Source organism: Macrobrachium rosenbergii, chromosome 18 (genome assembly GCF_040412425.1).
Source record: "Macrobrachium rosenbergii isolate ZJJX-2024 chromosome 18, ASM4041242v1, whole genome shotgun sequence".
Taxonomy (NCBI): Eukaryota; Metazoa; Arthropoda; class Malacostraca; order Decapoda; family Palaemonidae; genus Macrobrachium; species Macrobrachium rosenbergii.
In genome coordinates, this window is record NC_089758.1 from 12,665,301 (window position 1) to 12,683,898 (window position 18,598).

Here is an 18,598-nt window from a genome sequence, read left to right on the forward strand (position 1 = left end):
TGCCCAAACTAACAAACTGTAACTCCTCCCCCCTTTTGTTTTTGTATATAAATTTCTGTCATCTTCTTTTGAATTTTTTTTACGCGTCCCCTGTAGCAAGAGCCCGTGCCAGCACAAGGCTGGCTTAATCTTAAACAATCTTTTGTATTCAGTGTGAACTTGAAAAATGTAGAATAAACTACGAAAGTACCTGTTCAAAGTCCCGGTTTTCACTCACCTTCTGACGTGGATTTAGAGCCATACATATATATATATGTATAATATGAAAATTGGTGGCCCCCCCGCCCCATGAAATTTTTACTGGATCCGCTAGTGTCTTGGTGCAACCGAATCCTGAAAATGGTAGTATTACCAAGTCTCCCTACAAGAGAGGGTATATGGAAGCCATAGACAATGTTCTTTGGAGGGCAGCTCGTAAGATACCAATCTCAACAAATCTCTAATATCACGAGAGACTAAAATGAACAATATAAAAAACTACATTTTGATTTTTCAAGCATACAGAAAAATTTTTACGATTAAAACTGACATAGTTCTCTTGCATCATTAGTCATTAATATGACACTTGGATACAGACATTTATTCCTTAAAAGCAGAGTAAAGTTTACACAATTTAACTAAAAGTTATGCATTCTACGAACTTTTAAATTTACTAATCTAATGCTACAACTAATTTAAGTTATTGGTTTAACTTAAGTCTTGTGTACAACATTACAATTATGTAAAGGCCTTAGGGTACAAAAATAGCGTAGTTTAAAATTTGATAAAGAACTAGAGATCAGTTATCCATCATGGTGTATTGAATAAATCTCTCATCAGTCATTCAGCTGTTTAAAATATTTTTAGGGTTTTAACAAATGCAAATGTTTTCCTTAATGAGAAGACTTACAGTCTCATTTCACAGAGTAACTGTTTTATTTCATTTGCCATTCTTTATTTCTCTTATTTAGTTTTGAATTTACATTTCTATTTATTTTCCCAAGCCGGACTGCTTTCCATGTGAAGCAATAGGACTTGTGACGTCATGGTTCTCTAATCAGGTTAGCAGCTTGGAAAAAATAAAAAAAATAAAACCGATGATGATAAAAATGGTAAATTGTAAAATTAGATAAGTTGTAATATACAATACATGTCAAAGATAAGGTAAAATTTTACTAACATATATTGGGATGAAGCATAATGCTGCAGTTATGGGTCCAGTCATTTATAAAGTCAAACGGTTCTCTCAAACGAGATTCCCGCTGGTTTGTGTCAAGGAGGTTTTCGTCCATCAGGAACCGGGTGTCGCCGGCGTCTCGACATTTCTCACGATTCATTTACAAGATTAGAGAAGATTTAAACAGTATTAAACCTGATCGGGTCGCGACCTTTAGCCAAGCTGGCTTTTAATCACCCGAAAAAAACTTTCGGGGTGATTAGTAAAGATCTGAGTGCTTGTTCTGTATAGCCCATACAAAAATTTCAAACCCTGCATGTAGTTATGTTGATTCTTCAGTATTTATTATCTTTCACTAAGATCCACATATATCAATAGACTATCGGGATACAAGACAACGCATTCATAAAGGTCACGCTGGACTGTGATTATAATCCCATTCTTTACTGGTTATAAGGCCCTTTCCAGCCAAGGCACCCTGTCAGTAAACATACAGGATTGTTCGTGAACAAACGAAAAGAAATCCTTTAATGAACTGATCCCTAGAGGTTATCCGCTTGACCCAGGGGCATCAAACTGTGACCACGGGTGTGGCTTTTTGGCTGTTAGGCCCAGGAGGTCCACACCAGTCCTCCTACTCCCTTTCTCACCTTTCCACGTTTATGGGCCGGCCGCCGCGGCGTCAAGGCTATACGGAAGAGCTTCCCACGAAACACCATGACTCCCTGACGTCATAATCCGATCCAATGTTTATGTTTACCCGGACAGGAAAGGACGCATTTTGGGTCGCTAGCGGGCTGACCTGGACTTGTGCTGGCATGATATAGTTTACTCTAAACCGGGCACGTGTCACCTTTTGGCAACTGAGGCCACGTTGTGTTTTTTTAAAATCATTATAGGCCTATATATATATATATATATATATATATATATATATATATATATATATATATATATATATATACATATACATATATACACACACACACACACACACACACACACACATATATATATATATATATATATATATATATATATATATATATATATATATATATATATATATATATATATATATATATATATATATATATATACATATATATACTGTACATAAGTGAACACGCTATTTTTGAATGTATGTTTACACTCACATCAGTGTGGATTTTATCATTGTTTGAGTGACTCGTGTGATTAAGAGATTTTTTATAAGAAGAATCTTTCACTTAAAAAAAGGATTAATGTGACAAAAATACACATCGACTTAGGAACAAATGATTTTGAATCAGGTAATCAACTGTCGAGGACGGTGTAGAAATCCACAATCATGTAAGCGTAAATATATATCTGAAAGCATATATACAACGACTCTCCAGAGCCTCCAGAGCTATTCTGCTACTGGAATTTTAATAATAATAATAATAATAATAATAATAATAATAATGAAATAATAATAGGCTTATTGATAGCTACTTCTTGGAATAATAATAATAATAATAATAATAATAATAATATAATATAATATATAATATATTAGATTGATAAAATGACATGTAACGTTGGTCAAGACAGTTAGACAGGTTCTTATTATTATGATCTATAATGCTTATGGAACGAGCAAAAAAGCTATGCGTTTGTGTGTTGCCCTTCTATGCCATCAATGAAAAAGAAAAGAAGGAGGAATGAAGCTATATATATATATATATATATATATATATATATATATATATACATAAGTCAAAAGTTCCAGGAAAAATTGTTGAATGATGTATTTATGAAACAACCCAAATATATAAACAATTATCTGTGATATGATATAGACTATAACATCTGCTTCAGAAAAGTAACTTCTTGAACCCATGGAAAATAAAAATTTTGAGATGAGAGCTAACATCAAGTTCCTGACCAAGCTTGATTGGAAACCAGGAAAAATTATTGAAGCTTTGCAACAAGTTTATGGATTCTTCTCCATCTAAATCAATTGTTTATGATTGGATAAAGCGATTTAAGGATGGTCGGGAGGACCTCAAAGACAACAAGAGAGGAAGACCATCGACTTGAAAGAATTGAGAATCTAGTGGATGAAGATCGTCGGATTACTATCGATATGATAGCTAATGAAACTGGGATATCCCATGGTTCCGCATTTTCAATTTTAAATGAAAATCTTGGTTTGAGTAAACTTTCAGGACGTTGGGTCCCAAAAGCGTTGAAGACCAACATCAAAGAGCAACTTTCTTTTTAACGAAGATTGAATCAAATGAATCAGAGTTTTTGACCGGATTGTTACTGGAATCAATATGACCCAGAAAGTAAAATTCAAAAATGGTTACCAAGAGGTTCAGCTGCACCAGTGAAGTTCAAAGTGGCGAGATCTGCCCAGAAGGTTATGGCAACAGTGTTTTGGGACTCCAAAGGAGTGATTTTGATTGATTTCCTTGAAGGACAAAAAACAATCACCGGGAACTACTACAAAGGTGTTTTGCAAAAACTGAATGCATTGGCTAAAAACGTCGAGGAAAGTTGCACCGCATCATGATAACGCTCCAGAAAAAGGGTTGCAAGAAAGTCCTACGGAAATTTAGGTGGAAACTCTTCCACATCCTCCTTATAGTCCTGATCTTGCTCCTTCAGATTTTTCCTGTTCCCAAAACTCAAGGAACACTTAAGAGGAGTCCGGTTTGAATCTTTGGATGCTGCTAAACATGCAGTTTCAACATGGTTTAATAGAAAGGCCCCAAATTTCTACAAAGAAGGGTTGCAGAGGTGGAAACAGCGCCTAAAAGTGTATAGAGTTAGATGGTAGATATGTAGAAAAATGATGTTTGAATTTCCTAAATAAAGAGTATATTGAATTTTTCCTGGAACTTTTGACTTACCCTCGTATATATATATATATATATATATATATATATATATATATATATATATATATATATATATATATATATATATATATATATATATATATATATATATATATATATAGAGAGAGAGAGAGAGAGAGAGAGAGAGAGAGAGAGAGAGAGAGAGAGAGAGAGAGAGAGAGAGAAATAAGTAAACAAACATCAATGACGTCACGTCGTTCATGTCTGCCCTGGATGTTGTGGCGAGTCAGACAACCACCAGAATATGACTCATTGTTTGGGCTCGGGGATTTGGGACTTAAGATGTTCAGCGCCCGCTGGAAACCACCCCTCCCAGGGCGAAGCACGTGTGCACTCGATCCCCTGAGGGAATGGACAGCTCAGGCTAGGGATAACCTGCTCAAACTTTCACTTTTCCAACCGCTCTCTTAGCCACTCAAAGCAAGAGATTCTTAACAAAAGTACTTTTGTCGCTTTCATTTAAATTACTTGAGAACGATTTTTTATTTTGTGACAAAATCCACACTGATAAAAGTGTGAATATATATTTAAAAGTATATATACAACGAGAGCCTGTTCGACTCCCTGTATCAAAATAGGCCTATACCAGAATAATAAGTAAAATCGAGCAGGTTCTCTAGAGCTGTCGTTGTAGCCCTAAATGTATTTTTAAATACATCTGTTCTTATCATTTTGAGGAATATATAACGTTAAGAGTTTCAAAAGAAAACTGATTAAAATAAAATTGACTTTATGGTAGTAGGAAATAAAAATAAGTTGAGGTTAACCGATAAAGTCCGCTACTTAGGTGTGCTGCTGGACTGTAATTTGTCTCTCAGTGCTCAAATTAAGGATGCTGTAAAGGGCACAGAATTGCCTTCTGATTACAGCAATCCTGTCTATCGTAACCTGCCTAAGGTGCAATTTAGGAAGCTGGAAAACATACCACACAGAAAAGCAAGGCTAATAAAAGGATGCTATAGAAGCTTGAAAATAAGAAGAATCTTTAGAATATGTTTTATGACATAAAGCGATGGAGACTGGATGTCCAAATAACGTAAAAGATTTGGTATACATAATACAGCCAAGTAATGGTGTCAACATAAGATTTAACTGCTGGCGGTTTCAAGTTGCCTGAGCCAAAAAGCACTTCGTTTGTTGGTTGTAGAGCCTCCAAATATGCAGCTGCAGTATTGTACAGTAAGCTCCCACTTGATATAAGGAGGACTGGAAACATCAAGTCTTTCCAGAAAAACTAAAAGAATCTTATTTTCTTTGTTATGAGTGTGGATTTAACAGTTACAATGGAGTACGCCGCGTGGCACTTAGAATGTCTGCGCATACGTCTGCGCAGGACAAAACCATGCAGCCCAAGCAAAGCGTCTCAAGCGTAGAGGGAACAGGGTAAAGAGAGTGAACTGGTGACGTCATTGCCGTGGTGGCGGTTAAAGTCGTTATTTAAGTAGGCCAACCAAAGGGTAGGGTTAAGTTTGTTGTTGTGGATTAAGCTGACCGCGAGTGACCCTACACATGAAAACATTTTGTTTAGCATATTTTCATTTGTATGCGTTGTTTATATTTGTATTCAGGTATGCATTTGGGCATTCTCATAAATTTCTGCTAGTGTTCACAACGTGTGTAATATGTATCATATTTTTAACGGGCAGTAAATTAGGTAACAAGCTTTATATAAAGAGTTTACATGGAAAAGAAAATAGATATCTATAGGTTATTTTACCGTTTTATTTCATAAATTTGTGAATGCATTTATACAGACACGCATACACAAGCATATACATGCATACACATATATAGGCTATCATCGTAATATTGACATATATTTTTTACACGTTATTTACATCCTCTTGATAATTTTAACATTTCCTTACACATCGGCCTAAATAGTATTTTTTTCTTTTTAAAACTCGCATTCCAAAAGTATGTGCGACGTAATGCTATAACACTACTAGTTTTAACTTATCTAAGAATGCCGAGCGCCTGTTCGGTGCTTGGTTGGTATTCAAATTGCATTACAAAAGAAGGATTTTCATTATTTTGTTTCCATAGAGATGCAGAAACAAGAAAAACGTGGATTCATCTCTGTAGCGAAAAATTCTGAAGAAATTGCATATGATAGAAATCTCAAGCAAGAACTTCAGGGATTGGAAGCTCCAGCAAGGAATTACAGATGTCTTAAGTCTGTCTTGTAATTCCAAATCTTCACATGCCTCGGTATAAGGTCGGCATTGTTTGTGTTCACTAATGATATAACCACCAGTTTTGTATTTCAAATAGCTTTTTCACATAAAAGCTCTATACATATCTAATGTGTACCATGGTGACAATTTTTTAAACCAGGAAGAGGTGTAACGAAGTTATTGGTACTCCAAATTCAAAACTATAGGTTATGATTTTGAATATGGGGGATGTATAGGTGGAAGGGGGAAAAGTGGCATCTTGGCACCTGTGTTTATTACAGATAATTTTTTAATAAACCTAAGTATATATATATATATATATATATATATATATATATATATATATATATATATATATATATATATATATATATAAAACATAGATAACACCTCTAACAAGAACATCATCATTGTTAGCGTCATCAACATCGGGAAAACATTCCGAAGCTTGAAGTTCCCCGAATACCTTTCCCGCCAAAATGAACAGAATACGGGGAGGGGGACAAACCTCATCCGGAGGAGCTCGACTGCGTCACCCTGCCTTCGCCCCTCCCCAAACTCCCACGCTTCATTTTGGCTGGAAATTCATCGCTACCGAGAAACTGCAAGGCCCCCGACTGCCTTTCCCTTGTTCAGATGATGACGCCGGCAATGAAGATGTTATTTTGAGCACCATTTCCTTTTATTCTTTGCTTTCTTCAGGGGTCGGTAGCTTTCTTGGGGTCTTACCACGTTAATGGAATGAGAAATTACTTCATTGCAAACAAAGCAAAACGATTTATTCTTTAGATTGCTATTCTTGCAACAAAACTGTATAAGAAATTAAGAAATAAAAAAATCGTGTCATGGGGTAAAAATCAGGTAAACTCCATCAGTGAAAAGGACTGAGGAGCTGAAGAATTTCAATCATGATCTCCTCTTAAGAATCTGGAAACAGCGAATCCTTTTCATTTTGGAGACAAGGTCGAAAGCAAGGTCTTTGTTTTATGGAATTTCACCTTCATATTTCTTCTCAAAGAAATGAAACCATCATCCTAAGTAATATGTTTTTATAAGGTCATGGGAAATACAGTGATTTATAGTAGCCTATACCTCATAACCTAATGATTATGTGTAAAATGACTCATGTTTGGCAAAACGGTTTAGTTGTTTCCAAACCTTCCTTTTCACTGATGGTGCTTCTTTCTGAGCTAATATTAACCACATAACCTGATTTTTTAAAAAGTTTCTCAGCGTCATATACAGTGTATGTATATGTATATATATACACACGTATATTTATATATACAGTAAATGTTTATATATATATATATACAGGATATATAGATATCCTTTTGATCTGGGAACTACTTGCATGACAGGAAGTATTGTGTGCAGATTGAAAACTCATGTTCATCCTATTCATCCCACGAAACACTAAGAAAAGGAATATTTCAAGGAAGTGTGTTATGCCCAGACTTATTTTTTTATTAAGCGACTTGAGAATGTTCTGCAAACATAGGTTGGAGTTAGCGGGTGACACTCATTTTTTTTTTCCCATAAACTCATTGAGGACACAAATTCGGTAATGAATAAATTTCTTAGCATTTTGAGGACTATAACATTTAAGAATTGAATAAAGAAAACTGATTAAAATAAAACTGACTTTATGTTAGTGGGAAATAAAAATAATTTGAGGACCCTTAACTGTTAAAGTCTCTACTTAGGTGTGTTACTGGACTATAATTTGTGCTTAAATCAAGGATTTTGTAAAGGTCACTAAATACTATCTTGGAATTGCCTTTTGACTACAGCAATCCTGTCAATCGTAACCTGCCTAAGATGCAATTTAGGAAGCTGCAAAATATACTGCACAGAACAGCAAGGTTCACAAAGGATGCTATAGAAGCTGGAAAATAAGAATCTTTAAAATATGTTTTATGACATAAAGCGATGAAGACTGGATGTCCAAGGTATTTAAGGGAGTTGGTGCACAAGACACAGCCAAGTAATGGTGTCAATCTAACTGGCGGTTTCAAGTTGTCTGAGCCTAACAAGCACTTCGATTGTTGGTCTTAGAACCGCCAAATATGCAGCCCCAGGATTGTACAGTAAGCTCCCACTTGACGTAAGGAAGACTGAAAACACAGAGTACTTATAGAAAAAATATATTTAAAGGAGCACATGGAACGAGACCTAGACCAGGGTAGAGAGAGTGAACAGATGACGTCATTGCCGTGGTGACGGTTACAGTCGTTATTTAAGTAGGGCAACCAAAGGGTAAGGCCAGGGTTGTTGTTGTGGATTAAGCTGCCCGCGAGTGACCCCACACAAGAAAACATCTGTTTTTTTTTTATTTTATTTTATAGATCTGCAAATGCATTTATACACACACCTACACAAACAGACATATGCCTACAAGCATATATATTTTCTTTATGAGGAAACAATTTTTAAATGTTATTTACATCCCTCTTGATAATTTTAACGTTTTTGTACACTTCCACCTGAATGACATAATTTTGCTATCTAAAATTCGCATTCTAAAAAAAACATGCGATATGCAGTGCTATAACACTATAAAAGTTTTGAGTTATTTAAGAATGCCGAGCGCCTGTTTGGTGTTTGTTTGCTATTCAAATATCATTATAAAAGAAATTTTTTTTTATTTTTTTGTTCCCCTAGAGATACAGAAACAAGGAAACAGTGGATTCTTCTCTGTCAGAGGAAGGACAAGTAACTAACCCTTCTCTCCATTTGTAGCAATTATTCTGAAGAAAATGCAAATAGAACTCTCAAGAAAGAACTTCAGGGAATTCAAGAAGGAATTACAGATGTCTTAAGAGTCTGTCTTGCAATTCCAACTCTTCACACGCCTCATTCTTAAGGTTGGTATTGTTTGTATTCATTGGTGTTATAACCACCAGTTTTGTATAATATTTCAAATAGCTTTTTCTCACACATACTCTCCATATCTAATATGTACCTTAATGACAATTTTTTTTAAATCAGGAAGGGTTGTAGTGCAGTTATTGGGACTCCATATTCAAAAATATGTAGTTGTGAATATGGAGTGCCCCATGGGGGTGTAAGTGGGAGGGGGAAGGGGGAATCTTGGCACTTTTGCCTTGTTTATCAGATGGGAGAAGATTTACATATGAATCATTATACCATGACCTTTACTTTAAATGGCTGTATAAATAGCACTCTTATCGCGAAAAGGGCATTTTTCATTAACTCTGGGCATATATAAAATATAGTAAAACGCCTCAAATAAAAACTTTATCAATGCAGCGTCATGATCAGTAAGAAGACGAGAACATTCCGGAAACTTGGAAGTTCCCCGGAGTCTGATTTCCCTCAAAATGAAGACTGGTATGGAGGTGGGGGATATGGGGAGGGGGAGTGCAGGGTGACGCGGCCGGAGGAGCTCGACTGCGCCACCCTGGCCTTCCCCAACCAAGATGCCACTGTTCATTTTGGCGGGGAGTCAGACTCCCGCGAAACAGGAAGCCTCCAGCCTGCCTTTCTCTTATTCACTGTTGATGTTGGCAATTATCATGTTATTATGAGTCACCATTTCCTTTTTGTTCTTTGTTTTTTTCTGTCATTGTTCTCAAGCACCAGAAATCATGGGTCGATGACTTTTTTTGGGGGTATTACCAAAATTATAATTTTAATGGAATGAAGTTACGCAATTCATTGCAAACAAAAGCAAAACGATTTATCCCTTAGATTGCTACTCTTACAACAAAAATATATAAGAAATTAAGAAAAAAAATCACGTTATGGGGTAACATCAGCTCAGAAACACCATCAGTGAAAAGGACTGAGAAACTAAAGAATTTCATGCATATATCTCCACTCAGAGGTTTGGAAACAACGGAACTGTTTCATTTTGGACATAAGATCAAAACCAATATTTATTTTTAATGGAATTTCATCTTCATACTTCCCACACATCCAGAAATGAAAGCTTATAATTAACATTCTAAGTAATATATTTTATAAGGTCTTGTTAAGTCGTTTTTTTATGCAGTGATTTATAGTAAATATCATGACCTCAAGATTATTGTGCAACATTTCTCATATTTGGCAAACAGTGCTCAAAAAGAGAAATTTTACACAACAATCATTAGGTCAAGAGATTTACTATAAATCATTGTATAAAAAAAAGACGTATCACGACCCTATCAAATATATTACTTAGAATGTCAATTATAAGCTTTCATTTCTGGTGTTAAGAAGTATGGATGTGAAATTACATTAAGGAACCTTAGTTTTGACCTTATGTCCAAATTGGTTTTTTTTGTTTCCAGATCCTTAAGTGGAGATGTAATAATGAAATTCTTCAATTACTCAGTCCTTTTCACTGTTGTTGTTTCTAAGTTCATTTTACACACACACATATATATATATATATATATATATATATATATATATATATATATATATATATATATATTTATGTATGTTTGTGTATAAAAATAATCACAGTAATATACAGAACTTGATTATCAAGACGAAATGTATTTGTAAAATTATGTTTGATTATAGTGTATATATATATAATATATAGTAATATATAGTACTTGATTATCATAGATATATAAATGTATATTATATAAAATTATGTATATAAATATATTATAGCTTTATTTATATATATATATATATATATATACTTGATATATAAATATAAATATATATATTACATATATATATATATATATATATATATATATATATATATATATATATATATATATATCACAAAAAAGCCATACAACCTCATTGTGAATATATATTCATATTACTCGTATTAGGCTTCAATAAGACGGGATGGTTTAGATTCCAGTTTCTTTAATTTACAAAGTACAAGCTTTCGAAGACATACAGTCTTCTTCCTCTCCAGGTACACACACACACACACACACACACACACACACACACACACACACACACACACACACACATATATATATATATATATATATATATATATATATATATATATATATATATATATATATATGTATAAACTGAGCATCTACAACAATCTAAGGAATAAATCGGTTTGCTTTTGGTTACACTATATCGCGTAATTCTATTTCACTTATAGCCTAAATGAATATTTGGGTAATTCCCCGCACCAAAATAAGTTACCTGACCCCACAAACTCCCTTTCACTACCCAACCCGGGTACCACATACCCACTTACACATACCCACTCTTACACATACCCAATCTTACCCTCCATCCTTCCCGCCGACCAAAACCTTTCAGTTCTCTTCATATAGTGCACTTTCTCTTAAATCTGAAAGTACCATCGTATTCAGGAGAATTTCATGTATAAAAACAAATCTTACTCTAATTACTAAAGAATCGATAAATAAAAGTTGTATTATGAATTCAATATTATTCTTTGACTCATGCTTGCCAGAATTACATTGTTTGTTCCTCTATCGAGTTTTGAAAATTGTTTTGTAGTGGTACAGTTGTTTAATGCGTTGATGTAATCATAATTAAGATATGTTGTGCAACAGGTGAGTCAAATAAAGGAATGAGAATATTTTCTGACCCTACAAGCCAGTGCTGGGTGAGGTCAAAGGTGCTGAGCTTAATTGGCCTTCCCTTTAGCAGCCAGTGAGAAGCGTCATCACGGAGTTAATAATCTATCCCCTCTTCACATCTTTTTGTAATTTATTATTATTATTATTGAAGAATTGCCCTCATGGATATCACTTTCAGTGGACGAGACGCTTCATTGTGGACAGAGTTTGGGGTGGAGTCGGTAATTGACGCTGATTGGTGGAAATCATCAGAAGGCGGGGCTACGCAGTCTTGGCCGAGAACCAGGATCCACGCCTCCAGATTAAAAGGCAAGTGGTGGTCCAGTCCAGTTACAGTTAGCATCCGGCTGTTACTGTATCATTACAAGTGAAATCTATATTTTTTGGCGATATTGTGATCTTTTTTGTGCGTCCTACATCTCTATCAGTCTTCGGATCCAGTAATACGGGTGCACGTCGTTTTGGATACCGTCATCATTGCTATTCGGTTAAGGTTAGTTTATTGTCTATTATTTTGTTTTTATTTTCTAATTGGTTATTTATTTCATAACAGTTAGTTCCAGTTTATCTTTTAACGCATTATTCAGTGCTTCATTTTCAGTCAGATTCCTTCAGTCGTTTCAGTAAACTGGTAGTACATCCGTAGTGTCGATTGCTACAAGCAGTTAAAAGACCATAATTTGATGTCCTTAAACTATTATTTGAGTGAATATATTTCTTAGCTAGAACGAATTTTACGCAGCTCATGCGTCTTTTCTTTATCGCTAGTTATTCAGCATTCCCGTAACGAGAGCATTCTACGAAAAAGGTGCTGCTAAAAGTAAAGTATATCATAAGTTGCTCAAAACAATTGAGAAAAAATGTAAAAAACAAGCGTGGTACATATGGGAATATTCGGTATTTTAAATCTATAAATTGTAACCATTACTTAAAAAGCTGTGTTTTTTTATCTTATTACTATTATTAAATTCTGCTGAGAAACTATCTTTTTTTTTTTTTTGCAAGAATTTGTGTGTGCGCGTGTGTGTGTGTACACGTTGATAAACGCCTACGATATGTTAGGTGAAATACGATGTAGTGTGCTTTGAGAGAAAGGATAGGTTTTTAGCATTCATACATTCAAAATTCCATCCTCATTGTAATTTCTCCTGAACCCTGTAATTTTCTTTCAAGAAATGTTTATTCTCCTATTCTTTCCTTTAACTATATTCATTCAGCAAGGACTTAATTTCATTGTATCTCTTGTTCTCGCTAAGGGAACATCCACTAGTAGTACCAAGTAGGCCTTATGCCTTACCTCTAAGGTCACTTAATGCAAACTTTGGGGACGAGATTATAAAAGCTGTCAGAAAATGTACACTGTGATATGAGCTTTTGCCTATAAGAAAACGAGACTCAAGAACCCCGAATAAGGTATAGTGCCGTCAATGACTCCTTGCACCTCATTCGGTGCACTGTAGGCATGACCTAAGGTTCTTTGCAGCGTGCTTTTGGCCCCTAGCCGCAACCCCTTTCATTCTTTTTATTGTACCTCCTTTCATATTCCCTTTCTTCCATCTTACTTTCCGCCATCTCCTAACAATTGATTCCTAGTGCAACTGCGAGGTTTTCCTCCTGTTACACCTTTCATACCTTTCTATTCTCAATTTTCGTTTCATCGCTGAATGACCTCATAGGTCCCAGCTCTAGGCCTCTGGACTAAATTCTATATTCATTTATATTACTAGCTGAAGCTGTCGTTCCAAAGTAGGCAGTCATGATGAATGTTGATGTTTTTAGATTTTTTTTTTTTTGATGAATGCAGGTGAGGAAGTGTCACTGAATCTGTCATCTTGAGGAGTAATTTCACCTTTATACACAACGGCACATTTATGACCAGACGAAACCCGAGTATATAAATATATAAATAAATATATCAAAACATATATCAGTATATAAATAAATATATAAACATATAAAAATATATAGATATATATATATTTATATACTGTATTTATTTATATATTTATATACATATTACATACTGATATATATTTTTATATATATATATATGTTTATATGTAAGTTGTATATATATTTATTTATATTTATCTATTTTTATATTTATATATTCATCTATATATTTGTGTATTGATTTATACATTTATTTATTTATATATTTTAATATTTATATATTTATATAGCTATTTATATATTTATATATCTATATATAGATTTATTTATTTATCTATTTATTTATATATTTGTTTTTTTACTTATATATTTATGTATTTATTTATTTATATATTTTGGTATTTACTTATTTATATATTTTAATATTTACTTATATATTTATTTATTTATTTATATATTTCAATATTTACTTATATTTATTTATTTACATATTTATTTATTTACATATTTATTTATTTATATAGTCTATTTTAATATTTACTTATATATTTATTTATTTGTATATTTATATATTTTAATATTTACTTATATATTTATTTATTTATATATTTTAATATTTATATATTCATTTATTTATATATTTTAATATTTACTTATATTTATATATCTATTTATATATTTATTTATTCATATATTTATTTATATATTTATATATCTATTTATATATTTATTTATTTATACATTTTAATCATTATTTATATATTTATGTATCTTTTTATATTCATTGATATATGGGCTTTATTTCGTTTGTCAATTACAGTCTACTGATTTCTGGAATAACTTGCTTCTATGTGTCGTAACTGTTCTTGATGTTCTTGACTATAGGTACGCCTTCAGCTTTCACTTGTCTGTGCATTTATGCTTCCTGTAGCTCATTCCTGTGGGATGTATATAAAAAGACATTCATTTTCAATTCTTGCTTCATTTTGTGTCAGTGAAGCTCAGTAAGAATTAGTTGTGTTGTTAATTAGACTTGCTAATTAGTCTCTGTAACTTCTGCAGCCACTAGCTTTTTTAGGGCACAATAGAGACTTGACACGCTGTAGTCTTGTGACTGCCTAGTTATGCATAAGCATTCTGACGTGTCCAGTCTTGAGTACTTTTTTCATGAAAGGATACATTTCTTTGGTGAAAATTTTCTTCTCTTGCTAGATCTGCCATATTCAGATGTTTATCAGCCAGTACTCTCAAGTTCTTTACTGTTTATTTTTCTATATTCATTCTTTTTTAGAGTCTACAACCAATCTTTTAAAAGGGTGTTTTTGACGTTATTACTGTAAATTCTTATTTTTATCTTTATTTAGTTTCAATATTTTTCTTTTGACCCAACTCTATGTCGTTAGGGATGCCTAGAGCCCATCGGTCCTGAGCCAGTTAAGAGCAATGGATTGTCCTCTTAGTATTTACATTGAAAACAAAGCCGAGAACTTGGAGGAAAAAAGCGCCCATTCTCTGTCAGATTTTGTTAGTTTATTGTCATATAAATACTTCTTCACTTTCCCCTTTTACTGACGATCACCGAAAGTTATTTAAATTTGTATCTTGAGTAGCAATCTAGTCTTTTATATTTATTAGTGACCATTTTGGTCTTTCTCCAATATTCTAGTATCTTATCTTCAATTTCACTTCTGACAGGGTTCCTCAACGAGACCTCCTCCTTCAGTAGCACTTTTCAGAGGAGCTTCTCTTCGTTTCTCTCCCCACGGAGGACGAGCCCCGTCAGTGCCTATAAGTCCTGCTGTAGGAGGCGACCGACACTCTCCACCTGACGTTGCAAGAATAAGGATGGCAGCTATGAATATGGAAGTGAGGTTTGTATGACTAGATTTTTTTTTCGGAAATATAGCTCTGTATTGATAAATCCATTTTTTAAACCAAGTTTTCATTTCATGAAATGATTTCTTACTTCATAATCCTACTCTTCATTTCCCAGTGGCTGAGTTTTTACCATTGTTATTATTATTATTAAAAAAAGTTTGTATTAAAACATTCATTTCCCATTAGCTATTATTATTATTATTATTATTATTATTAAAATAGTGTTGCCAGAACACTGATAAACGTGAAGTTCACACTAGCTGGAATGAATATGTTACATTGTACAAATCACGCAAAAAAGATATGTAAAAGTTTATGTATTAAAAACTTTTGGTCTTGGCAGTGAGGCTCTCGGCATCCAAAGCAAGAAAAGGTTCCGGCCCGAATACATAAGCCATGTGCTTCTTTGTCCCGCCGCCAAACGCCAAAGTAAGCATCCCATCATTTGTGCCTGTAGCTCTTGACGCTATGCTTATTTCTGTCTTAGGTTCTTGTCCATTTGTAATGTATATCAGAAAATTTTGGGTGATTTTCTGAACTATGCATTTTCATTTTTAACGACTTTAGTGCATTTAATTGGTCGTTATCTGCTTGTTGTTTGGACCACGCCTGAAATTTTGTTATCATTACCATCATTGTTTAGATTTTCTTAATGGTTACTTAACTGCCCTTCTGGACGAATTTACATTCTTTCAGAATAGATCCCTTTGTTTGGAATAACATTTGATGGTGCTTGCTCATACTGCAAATATATAACTGTACCGGTTCATAAGGTTTTTCTATTGTTTTTTTTTTTTACAGAATTTTCTCTAGAATTCCGAAATGGCGACATAATGGACCACGCCTACCGAAACCTCAACACACTCATCGCACACGTCGTCGACTGCGTGTCGGTAAGGCCCTACGGCGTGTCGAAAATTTTAGCAGCACGGTACCCTTTCTCCAGCCCCTATATTACCAGAAGACGCGTGGGGGCGTTCAATTGGGCGCGTCCTAAGGACAGGGGTTATCCCGGGACGATAGAGGTCTTCAAGACGAAGAAACACAACCCATTCGTCGTCAACATGTACGCCCAATTTTATGCCGGGAAAAGTATCGACGAAAACGCCTCGACTCAGAATCTAGTTTCTCAGTTACGTCGGGTGTCGAAGAACGACCGCGCGAAGGGTTTCAGGGGCGACGACCACTTGATAGAAGGCTTGGAGGATGACACGCTAGAGAATCGTCAACGCTGGCTCAAGAAGTGTCTGGGAAAGTTGGCGCAGTTCGTGCGGTTTGCTGAGGTCCGGACGGTTGTTTTCCCATACAAGGTCGCCAGTGGATTGTCTCCGGGTGACTGGGAGAAGCATTACCTTTTCGCCATCGAGAGCTTCCTCCATGAACTCTCTAACTGTAAAGTGAAAGTCATCGTCTTAAATATTGATCAGAGGAGCATGAGGTAGAAGCTAGCTAACAGTTCGAGCCAAAGGGAGACATGACGGATACGCTGGAGAATGGAAATATCGATGGATGCCTTTAAAAAAACGCTGTCAACTTTAGATCTGTTGGGTGTCTTAGAATTTCTGCGGGTGGAAATCCTAGGACGAATTTTTATGTAAATATTGGTATAATGTCGTATTTATCTTGTATATAAACCTTCTTATTACGGAACAGACAATGATTGTAATGTGATGTTTGCGATCTATATCTGCTATAATTTATTGGAACGTCTTTATAGCCGAAAAATACAAATATATTCTGACATATAGAAACATTTCTTTTATATTCCACCCATATAGATCTGCTCAACAACTGAGGAACATAATTGCACTGACTGAAGCTGGATTGGAAGTAAATGTCTAACTGAGAAACTGAATAAGACTTTCTAGTGTTTTTGCTCTTCAACGAGCTCTTCAATTTGATATAGAAAATCCAGTAAAAGGATTTAATGATTTATTAATGGCAATGTGAAAGCAACAAATTTCACTCATGAGATTAGTCTTGCAAAAAACTCCTTTTGACTGACCGTGAAAAATGAGAATCTAGAGATTACTCTTTACTTCCATCAGTTAAACTATTGTTGTAGATTAACCTGGCCTAATACCAGCACAGGCTTTCACTTCTGGAACGTCTTTAAAAATATCAGTCAAAATATGCACATTTTTTGAGGAGTAAGCCAAAGAGGTCCAGTACAAAATTCAAATTTCCTGCGGCGATGAAATGCTTATGTGAAAATATGTGAAAATCAAATAAAAATAGGACTTAGGATTATTTTTCATATTAATAATAACAGAATAATCAGCTTATTTCTGAAATTAAGAAAAGGATTATTTGGTAATAATCAAAATGAAACAAGGCAAAGATCTTGCCTTATCTATCTTCGCGCTCATATGTTCTGGTATTTTATTATCTAATTCGTCTCTCTCTCTCTCTCTCTCTCTCTCTCTCTCTCTCTCTCTCTCTCTCTCTCTCTCTCTCTCTCTCTCTCTCTCTTTCTTGCCCTTCACAGAAGTCTTTCATTTCTGTCATTTTTTATATTTTCTTGCCTCTTTTCATCCTGCATTTGCTATATATATATTTTCCTCTTCATCCTTCGTCGGCAATTATCTAACTTCCTCATTCGTAATGAACCTTAACAATTATATTCACGCCCTATAAAAATCTCCGCTTACCTAGGACAAACCTTCTGCACACACCACAAGTTTCTTTAATTGGAACCTTTATTTACGAATAGTCTAACAATCTCTCTCTCTCTCTCTCTCTCTCTCTCTCTCTCTCTCTCTCTCTCTCTCTCTCTCTCTCTCTCTCTCAATCATTGACTTCTCAATACCTGCTTCACACTCAAGATAACAGATGCTTTGCACCTTTTAAGACCTGACTTCCAACACATTATCTGCTCTACTGCCCTCTTTGCTTAACTTACTTACTCTTCTTAGAAATATCGGTCATGGAAAATCTTTTACTCCAAGTACATTTTGCAATCTGAAGCACCTCCCGGAATACGGTCTATGTACTGCTACGTTCGATACACAATAATTAATTCAGATCTCAGACACCAGGCAGGACGACATT

General features: G+C 34.5%; 1 protein-coding gene across 4 annotated transcripts; it reads left to right on the forward strand.

Moving 5' to 3' along the window:
• Window positions 1–8,326: 8,326 nt before the first annotated feature.
• On the forward strand, window positions 8,327–17,298 carry LOC136848118 (uncharacterized). Of its 4 annotated transcripts, none has more exons than XM_067120350.1 (6): window positions 8,327–8,483; window positions 8,889–9,091; window positions 11,955–12,085; window positions 15,365–15,540; window positions 15,891–15,976; window positions 16,349–17,298. In XM_067120350.1, exons 4-6 carry the CDS (start codon window positions 15,515–15,517, stop codon window positions 16,987–16,989), a joined length of 753 nt encoding a protein of 250 aa, XP_066976451.1. In that variant the 5' UTR covers window positions 8,327–8,483; window positions 8,889–9,091; window positions 11,955–12,085; window positions 15,365–15,514; the 3' UTR covers window positions 16,990–17,298. The 4 variants fall into 4 exon arrangements, with proteins under 4 accessions (XP_066976451.1, XP_066976453.1, XP_066976454.1 ...); XM_067120352.1 differs by having other exon boundaries at window positions 8,336–8,483; window positions 8,967–9,091; XM_067120353.1 differs by lacking the exon at window positions 8,889–9,091 and having other exon boundaries at window positions 8,355–8,483.
• The last annotated feature ends 1,300 nt before the right edge of the window (window positions 17,299–18,598 follow it).